Source organism: Octopus bimaculoides, chromosome 5, assembly GCF_001194135.2.
Source record: "Octopus bimaculoides isolate UCB-OBI-ISO-001 chromosome 5, ASM119413v2, whole genome shotgun sequence".
Taxonomy (NCBI): domain Eukaryota; kingdom Metazoa; phylum Mollusca; class Cephalopoda; order Octopoda; family Octopodidae; genus Octopus; species Octopus bimaculoides.
Genome location: NC_068985.1, coordinates 63588130 through 63598657, shown reverse-complemented (window position 1 = coordinate 63598657; position 10528 = coordinate 63588130). Strand labels below are relative to the sequence as shown.

The following is a 10528-nucleotide window of genomic DNA, read 5'->3' as shown; positions in this document are numbered from 1 at the left end:
ATATATATATATATATATATATATATATATATATATATATAGTACATAATTACAAATATTTATACATATAGTGTTCGAATACTTATATATAGGCACGTATACATACATATATATGTACATATGTACTTGACCATTTCATTTGTCCATTCAACACCATGTGCTATATGGTCAGAAATATCACCACAGTGAATATAATGACGAAGTGAATATATATTTATATATAAAGCGGATAAGATCATTATCTAAAATAACAATCATATTGAGTGGCCAGCATGGGGGAAAAAGAAACCTTATAGGTAATTATTATTATTATTAAAATTATAATTAAGGGTATCAAAATGGATACCACCATGTGAGATATAAGGTTTTTGCTAGATATAAGGCTTTTATCTCTTTAAAAAACCACAAGCCTAATTTTGCCTCTAACTCCAATCCCAAGGAAGTATATACTGAGAAAGATTAATGATAACATAAGAAGTCACATGAACCTCCTTCTATGGTACAGCACTGATGAGGTATCATTATGGTTTATTGCCAACTAGGACAAGGGCAAGGCTACGTTTACACAGTTCAATATTGTCGACATTTATCCTTTGATTTCAAAATATTTATTGATGAAAACACTTTTTTTTGTAAGGGCTTCACAGATATTAGTGATAGAGGTGTTAGAGTTATCGTGCATGCCAAGAAGACAGTGCTGTTCAGCAAAGATTTGACATGGGTCGAGCAATCTGACCCCAAGGGCTCCTTTGATGTGGCTATGGGGGCATACGACAGCTCCGATGTCTGTGATCTTATTAGACTGTACATCCTGGATATCTTAGGGAAGAGGTTTCCTTCAGTCCTCTTCAGTCTCTACAGAGATGATGCCCTAGCCATCTCCAGAGGAGCCAATGGGCACACATTAGATAGACTTAGAAAGGACCTAATTAGTGCCTTTGGTTCAGTGAGACTCAAGATCACCATTGAGACTAATCTTACTACAGTAGATTTCTTAGATGTTACTTTTGATCTGGTCTCTGGTACATACAAACCCTATCACAAGCCAAATGAGAGGCTGTCCTATATTAGCACATCCTCCTGCCAACCCCCTATAGTTTTCATGAACCTAGTGAAAGGTGTAAGCAAGAGGATCTTGAATCTATCCTCTAGCCAAGATATCTTCAATGTCGCTACTCTCTACTACAATGAAGCACTGGCATTGAATGGGTTTAAGGACCACATCTTCTACATGCCAGGTCCTAGCACCACAGAAACATTGTTTGGTTTGCTCCACCCTTCTTGCTCAACATCAAGACTTGTATGAGAAGGATTTTCTTTAGATTAATAGACAAACATTTCGCACATGCACATAGATACAGGCAATTATTTAACAGGCACAACCTAAGAGTCTCCTTTAGTTGTACACCTAATATAAAAAGCATTTTAACAAGTACCCACAATACAAGGGAAGAGACAGGTTGTTCTTACAGGGTATATCATAACTGTGCAGTGGGAGGCCGAAGCGAGGTTGAAGGAGTCATCTATGAAGCTATCGTGTCACCTAGACCTGCTATCCGTGTTACCAGCAATGTAACATCCAATAGCAATATTAGCAGATTAACCAGATCTCATGCCAGTACAATCACCACAGCCAGAGATGATGCCCAGCATCACAGAGGATGTAACCGATGATCCCAGTACTATCGCCACAGATCTTCCAGCCTATTTACATTCTCATCGTTGTACCTTCAGAGTATTTCTTGGCACATCACCGCCTCCTTTCTCACTAACTCTCTCTCACTCTTGCACTCTCTCATTCTCATGCTTTCTCATTCTCACTCTCTCTCCCTAGCTCTCTCCCTCTGACTGGGTTAACAATGTATCTCCTTTACAGCAAGACATCTGTTTCTGTCCCTGTCATACTCTAACCTCTCATCGCCTGGCACAAAACCACCTCCTCTCAAAGGATTTTCATCTTACAAGTTACTTAGTGACTTCATTGGTGCTGGTGTCACACGAAAAAGCATCCAGTCCACTCTGTAAAGTGGATGGCATTAGGAAGGGCATCCAGCCATCAAGAGCATGCCAAAATAGATAATGGAGCTTGGTGCAGTTCTCTGGCTTACCAGCTCCTGTCAAACTGTCCAACCAAGCCAGCGTAGAAGATAGACATTAAATGATGATAATGATATATTATTTTCTCACTGGTTAGTGCTTTGTGTTCAAAAATTTTATATTTTTTTGCAGGAATTTCAAAATAAATGGAAGATTTGAATTGTTGTTTTTATTTGTATTGTTTTGTTACATTTGTTCTTTTTCCCCCACTCCTGCACTTATCTAACACACCCACTACATGCACCCCACCCACCCCAACTTTGTCATATAATTATATTTTGTTTGATTTGATTAAATGTTACTTGTTGTTTGTCCAGAAATTTGTATGCATATGTGCAGTGTTTGTGTTTTTTCAGTTGGTAACCATTCCTAACATTGACACTTCAGTTGGAAACAATGGGGATATTCACTAGAAATAGACCCATACAACAATAATATATTTCACCTTCCCCTTCATCATATTGCTGCTCTTTTCCATTGCTGTTCAAATTCTATTTAAATATCAAAGACCACTTCTAATTAATGTTTCTGTTGCCGGTGCCTCACACATAAATCAACGTTGGTTTTTCTCTTTACACTTATTTGTTTCAGTTCTCAGTTTTCCTCGGAGGAGGAGAAGATCTGGCTACTGGCAATGTAAATTATTTGTTGTCCACCTTTAGCACCTTTTTTCTTCACCTAACATGCTAAAACCCACCCGTTATCAACCGTTTTGTTCCCAACAATAAATTATAAACTGCATCCTCAACCTTTCTTTGACCAGTTTTCACTAGTTACTGCTTCTCATTTTCTTTCTGTCCCCATATTTTCTTGTTGCTAGCCACAGCTCTCAGCTTACCACCTGCTCCTCCATTTACAAACCTTCTGATCTGCGACACATGCATTTCACTCTTCTACAGTTGAAGAATTACATAGCTATATTTAGCCAACCTCTTAACAATAACAGCGATAAATATTCTAGAGCAGACTCTAAGTTTTTTTTTTTTTAATTCTTGAATCCATTCAGTAAGTTTTTGTTTATCAAGATTCCTTGTTTTGTCTTAAAATTTTAGACCAAGTAATCCAGTTTAGAGAAACTAATGAGAAGAATGTTTACTAATTAATAAGAGATAATGCAATTATCCACTATTTACTATTACTTCTATTATTTGATAGTATTCACTACTTCATTTATTAATTGAACAGGCCATACTAGGGCAGCCATTACCCGTAAGAATGAAAATCAAGTTTGACTTGTGTAGGGTTTAAATTTTGAACATGAAATGTCATAGCCAGATATGGTAAATTATTTTGTGTTGCGATGTTATTGATTCTGGCATTGCATGCCACCATAATTCTGCCATCAATCTCCTTGTAATGGAATTAGTAATTACATATATATTCTCTTACAAACTGAACAACTATGTTGATATCTATTGACTCATTTGAAGAAATGCATTACTGTATTTAAGCCTGCTGCACTGTGATTTGAACTTAAGAATCTAATAATTTTTGGTGGTTTATTTCTGAAATATGAATCAAGAGAGTTTATAATTAAAGCTAATAGTTTTGAAATGGCAACAGTTGGCCTCCTTCAATTTTGTAGATTTTTCCCAATATTGAAATTGGTTTTCTGATCTATTGTCGCTCCTTGCAAGTATACTTCCATAGTAAACCTTTCTCTCTCTCTCTTACGCTTAGTTTATTTTACACACACTCAGCTTATTTCTTTTCTTCTCTATTCTTGCTAATACTCCCTTTTTTTATTCTCAGAAATTACTAACTACATTTGTTTTAATTACCAATTTACTGATGTTGTTTAAGAATTTGTCATTGATGTTATCTGTCTTATATTCTTCTCCTTTCAACATTTGAAAGCAACATTCTTGAATTTTTCATACATGGAATCTATTTGACTTGATTGTTTAAAAAATCCAGAAACAAGTATTAAACACAGTACTATTCATAGCTCTCCACCAATTTTTAAATAGAACCTTGCAATTGAAATAGAAATTACTTTCATTTCAGGAAGAGTTCTCTTGAAGTTACTTCTAATGATTCTATTATATATCTTCACAAAATTCTGTTGACCTTTCAACAATAGTTCCATAATTATTTATTGAAGTTTGTTATAATATGAACCAATAAATGGTTTATTACATTCTAGTTTATTGGAGACATAATGTCACCTGAAATAGGTAGCCAGTGTGACCTGGTTCTGCTTTTCTCTTATGAATAAATTAGTGAGATTATCCACTAATTGAGAACTGATTGCTAAATGAAAGGATATCTCTATGATTATTGAATAGGGGAAAGGCAGATGTGTGTGTATTGTTAGTTGCGAGGCTAATAAACTTTTATTGTTGCCAAATAAGAGGAAAACTTACTTTATAAAACTGCAAAATGCAAATCAAACTAGCTTTTAAGCTGCTAAATGTAATGACAACTGTATTGTCTTGACTGTTCTTTTAGATGTTGACTGGGAGAATAGCATGGAATACTGACAGCAATAAATATGAGAAAACTCCAATAATTTCATTAGTTATTTCTGTTATGGATTAGTATTTAAGGTTGACTAGTACACATTTCAAAACACCTTGTTGAAGCAGTATCTCTTTTGCTTGAACTCTTGTAGCTTTTGAACTCTTGAACTCAGAATGTCAAGGCAGATGAAATACCACTAAGCATTTTATCTGGCATGCAAATAATTCTACCAAGATGCCACTCCAATTAGTTTTATAATGTGGAAATCCGAATTTCTTAAATTAATCTGGTGATAAAATAGCTTCAGGAATCAGCAGTCTTATTTTTGTTTTTTTACTATTTACATTATGTGGGGCTATGAGTTTTGTGAGGAAGTTTTTCTTTTCTTCAGGAAACATAACTCTGTTTTATCCTTATTCTGCTGGAGTGTTCCAACTAGTAGTAGTAGTAGTAGTAGTAGTAGTAGTAGTGTTGCACAAACATGGCTGTATGCACAAACCCACATGCCATGCACACATACACATGGTATGAACCCTCTGTTACTCATATATACCAGATCCCCCACACACCAATATACAATTTACCTCTATCGAACTATGTCTTCATTGATTTTCACAAAAAATTTTGATGTTGTTGCTTTTCTAATTGCTTTCTACCCAGCTAAATAGCTGCCACACTTGCTTATACCATGTAGACATTGCCTCATTGTTCTGCATGCAACAAACACTACCTGCTTTACACACACACACACACACACACACACACACACACACACACACACACACACACACACACACACACACACACACACATAGATACTCATGCACACCAGTTATGTTTCCATTAACATTTATGTGAAAATAATTTTCCTTCCATTGAATGAATCTGAAGTCATTGATAATGCACCTGACTGCTGCACTTGAAAACTGTGGTGATATTGACATAGCTGTAGACATACAAGCAAGATGTGCAGTGAAATAGCATACACCAGAATCCAGGTAGTTAATGCCTGCAAGGATATTGCAGATGTATCTGTAGTGATACACACCAAAATAGTTATGTAATATATTGAGGTCTATTACAATGCTATTGAGATGTCTTGTATTTCTGGTTATTTTTCATAATTTACCACTAATGACAGTTAGTATAAACTGTCTTGGAGTAATTATCTAAGAAGTGTATGTTGGAAATAAATCCTGTATATTGCATAACAACAGGTCATACAGCATAGGATTTATTGCCAAGGGGATTGATTGTCTTGCATTGTTGATTCCAATAGTAAATTAATCACAGAGCTAGGAAGACAGATTATAGTAAAAAAGAAATAGACATTGTCTTGTTCTGATGCTTGTAATGACCTTATAATGTCTTCTTACCAGTTTTCTGGAATTGGAAAATTCTGTTGCTTTCAAATATCCCATTAACCCTTGTCAAATGTTTTAAATGCAAACCCTGTGTTCTTTTATGTTTGTTATTCTTTATTTTGTTTCTTTACCTTGAACCCTTTTTTTGTCACATGATTTTTTGCCATGTGTTGTAGGGGCACGTACTGCACACCACATTTCCTTCAGGACAGGTAATATTTTTGATGCTGGACACCAGCCAACCAACCAACCAACCAACCAACCAACCAACACTAAACTGTCTTGCTGGTTGTCTCAAGTTCTACTAACAACACATAACATGTTTCATAACTACCAGCTTCCTTCCCATTCCACAACTCCAACATCTCAAGGTTTTGTTGTTGCCACTAATCTATTGTTGCTAGAATTTGTTTTAAAAACTGGCCAGAAATTAACCCAAGCACTAATAGAAGAAAACTAAAAATGTGTAAAAACCTTGTTGGGAAGTAAAACTTTTAAAATATGTGAATGAGAGAATGTTTAGTAAACAAAGTCTTCATAATGCTTAGTTTGTGAGGTGAAAAGAAGGCAGAGTTTATTAGAAAAGGTCAAGTTCATTATAAGCAAAAAATGTAGATGAAAGAAATATTAAAAGAAATAAACAGAGAGAACAGTGAAGAAGAAGAATTTTAAAAAAACATGCAGAAGTTGTGTATTGTTGAATGACATTAAATATATTGACAATTAAAACAACTCTGTGAGAATATGAAGCAAGTCTCAGAAGGAAACAGCATCCCTAAAAAAGATGACATTACAAACAATTAAGTGATGCTAAGCATCAGGGCCAGCCTTAGGAGGTGCGGGGCCAATTGGGTGAGGCGAGGTGGGTAATTTCCAAGGGTTCACCCTACTCTATCCACCTCCAATTTCTGTGGAAAAAATTATTTGCGGCATATTAGGAGATTAGATTAGTTGATAGCACAAGAAAAAAATGAGGAAAAAGCATTATTTCCCACCAAAATTGATTTGGGTGTTAAACTATGAATTTACCAAAACTTTTCACCATCAGTAAGCAAAACTACATTCAAACTACACTTTAAAAAAATATTCTGGCAAAAATTGGAAAGAAATCTAACAAGATACCAAAGAAACTTCTATCTGTTGCATGATGTTATGCTAAAAGAGATATACATAAAAAGCAAATTAATAATTAGAATTTTTCTGAAGCTGGTTATATACTTGCCTTATATTTTTTTCTATAACATCTATTGTAGAAACCACAGTCCTGTCTGCCTGTTTCTTAGCTGTATGGTTCTGGGTTTAGCATGACTGTGTGACATCAAATGTCTCCTACTATAGTCCTCTGTGTGTGTGTGTGTGTGTGTGCATATGTGGCTGTGTTTGTGCTTGTCCAAAAACCTGAATGGGAGTCATAGCAAAGAAATTTTCTCTTTTAAACAAGAGACAAGAAATTTTATCTCACCTCCTCGACTCTCTTTCTCTCTCTCTCTCTCCCCCACTGTACACACACACATGTGCGTGCATATGTGTATGTATACAATTCACTAATCACAAAAAAATACATATACGTATGATCATACACATACAAGCATAAACATACATACACATACATTCACACAAATACAAAGACTTCAACCAAACCTCTATGAAAAATAATTGAACTTTTCACCTTTGTTTAACCATGTCCCTTGGACAGAAATTCTTGTGGCCAAAATACTGAGCACACATTTAGCCTTTTGCTTTTATCATTTTATTTTTTCTTTCTTTAATACATATATATAGAGAGATATACACACACACACACACACACAAAATACACTTTAATTGAAATAAAGTTCCCCAAAATTAAGCATATACAAAGTATATTTATAGCAACTCACACAAAAATACGCACACATATATACATATAATTCAACATACATTTAAACAACCACATACATACTCTCACACACACAAATATTTTACCAAAACATGCCCATAAACACTCCCAAACATTCACATACTCACATGCATACATACAATTGACCCTTACACTAAAAATACAAGCAAGGCTGACCCAAACAATTTTGGATGAATGAGTTTATCTTTTGGTATCTTGTGTTGCTAAAGTGTAGAAAGTATGATTTTTTAAGGAGCATTTTTATGTAATTTTTTTTTAAACTTCAAGGAGACCACCTTCATGAAATGTGGCAGTATAGGATGTAACCCCCTTGAGTGTGAGGCCTACTTGGGCATGGGGTCCGATTGGGAACAATCAATCCAATTGGCTTAAGGCCAGCCCTGCTAAGCATAGTTACATGATGTGCAGAACTAGAGAGACCATTGTAAGCTGATTTTTGTATACAGCATGTATGTTGAATATATAGCATATGGATATGTATATATACATATAGAACATTGGATATATATTAAATATATAGCATTAAATATACATAGCATATGTGCGTATGTGTAAAGATATATGTATATATGCGTGTGTGTGTGTGTGTATATATATGTGTGTGTGTGTGTGTGTGTGTATATATATATATATATATATATATATTCAGCTGTGAATGACCATGAGATTGCACCTAGAAAGTTCCCTTCTGAGGCCCAAGACCAGCAGTTACCCATACATACCAGTCTTTCCTTTCCTTGGCACTGATGCTGTCTGAGAGAAAAGCAAAGGTTGATACAGCTGACACCAGTAACATCATAACTCATATCTTCAGCTGAATGAACTAGAGCAACATGAAATAAAGTGACTTGCTCAAGAACTCAACACACAGCCCAATCTGGGTAAGCCTGATGCTCTAACCACTGAGCCATGTGCCTTCATATATATATGTATTTGGTGAGTTTATTTCACCAAAGAAAGATGTTGTGGCTTGCCACTTGCAGTCCCTGTATATCTCATGAGGTTGGTGATTTTGTGTGGCCATTCGAGTTACATATTTTAGCTCTTATTTCTAGCAATTGTGGTGCTGTCTTGCACCCTTATTTTTGAATTTTTCCTTTTTGGTTTTAATTGCTATAGCCAACTATATTATAATGTATTTAATATATCGTAATATATTATTTTAATATAATATCTCATTGTATTTTATATATATGTGTGTCTGTGTGTGTGTATCCTATATCATATTCACTGAATCTTCCACCTCCCCTTGATTAATAAAGTGTCATGAGTACTGGAAGTTAGCCATGGATTGGAATGAGTAATAATCTAAGGGATCTAGATCCAGACTATATGCTGGGTGTGATAGTTCAATTTCCTCAAATTCTTGCTGTTGTTTAAGGGCTGTGAGGCCTTGCTGAAGAGCTCACTTTCTTTTAACCAATGCTGAGTATTTTTGCATACGTCTGCTCCAGTTGTTTGAAATACAGGTTTGCATTGATGGATTGAGTGTCTAGAATGAACTTGTAGTGAAGTATCTCCTCATAATTCTACCAGAGGCTTAGCATCACCTTGTGTTTAAAATGCCCATGTTTGGCAACAAGTTCTGGAAGCTGGACCTTACTTGGCCACTGCTTATGCACATTAAGATTATGGAAAAGTATCTCCCTTGGATTATTACTTGTTCTGATCCATGGCTCACTTCCTGTGCTTGCGACATTTCATCAGTTGAAGAGGTGGAAGCTTCAGTGAAGGAGTCCTTTGCCTTGAAAGAAAAGGACTCATATCTGCATAGAATCAAAGAACTTGCAGAAAGGTGGATTCACAATGCTGCATGATGGCCTCTACTTTGGATGTTAGGCTGTTTTTGCAAATAATTTAGCAAAATACTGCAAAACTTTTGACTCAAGACGGAAGCAGCAAGATGAACGTGTTGTATGATAGATGATGGTAAAACAATATGGGTGATAATGATTGTTGGATCAAGAATACTATTTCAAAATTGGAAGAGAACTAAATAAAATGAAGTTGCCTTTGTTAAATTTGTTAAAACTATTGTCAAAATTTTCTGGCTGGTTAAAAATGTGTTTATAAAATGTGGTCAACAATTTCTCGCCAACCTACTCTGTCTCTAATCTAATCACACCAAATTCTTGTGGAAACTCCTAAGATTCTTTCACTAACTTAACTGCTATTCTTTCTTCTTTGCTTTAATTTTGGCCACACATTTTTATTATTCTCTATCTAATATATTTATGTTGGTTTAACAATATATTCTTCTGATCCTCTTCCCTCTCAAATGAAGAAGTGTGCCTTCTGTGGCATGTCTACCTTTCAGCTCTCACACATAGTTCTTTCACTCAGACAATACAAAATTTCCAAATAAAACTAACACCGTTTCCCCAAATTCCCTCCCCCAACACACTACCACTTTGATCAATACCATGTTTGTATATGACTTATTTTTGCTGATCTTCACTGTAGCAAACAACTGCAGCTAAAATTAACTACTTCTGGTAATTTCTTGAAATTCTACAGTTAATTGGTGCACAAGGTTGAGAATGTTTTGAAATCTTGCTTCTGTCATTTTGTGTTGTTAGACAATTATACTACTCCATTGGCATGGCTGGACAACAGGACCTACATTTAATCATTAGTGGAGTGGTTTGGAGTAGGAAGAGCATTCATATATATATATATATATATATATATATATATATATATA

General features: G+C 35.1%; 1 protein-coding gene across 13 annotated transcripts in view; it reads left to right on the top strand.

Moving 5' to 3' along the window:
• LOC106871234 (myotubularin-related protein 13) overlaps positions 1-10528 on the top strand; it is a 512098-nt gene that overhangs the window by 469379 nt on the left and 32191 nt on the right. For 7 of the 13 annotated variants that reach the window (XM_052967747.1, XM_052967743.1, XM_052967744.1 and 4 more), the window contains 2 exons: positions 2689-2733; positions 6101-6136. The exons of 3 other annotated variants lie outside the window; for them this stretch is intronic. In XM_052967747.1, coding sequence (XP_052823707.1) covers positions 2689-2733; positions 6101-6136 — 81 coding nt within the window. The remainder of the gene's footprint in view (positions 1-2688; positions 2734-6100; positions 6137-10528) is intronic. 3 more of the 13 variants (XM_052967746.1, XM_052967752.1, XM_052967748.1) reach the window with 2 other exon arrangements.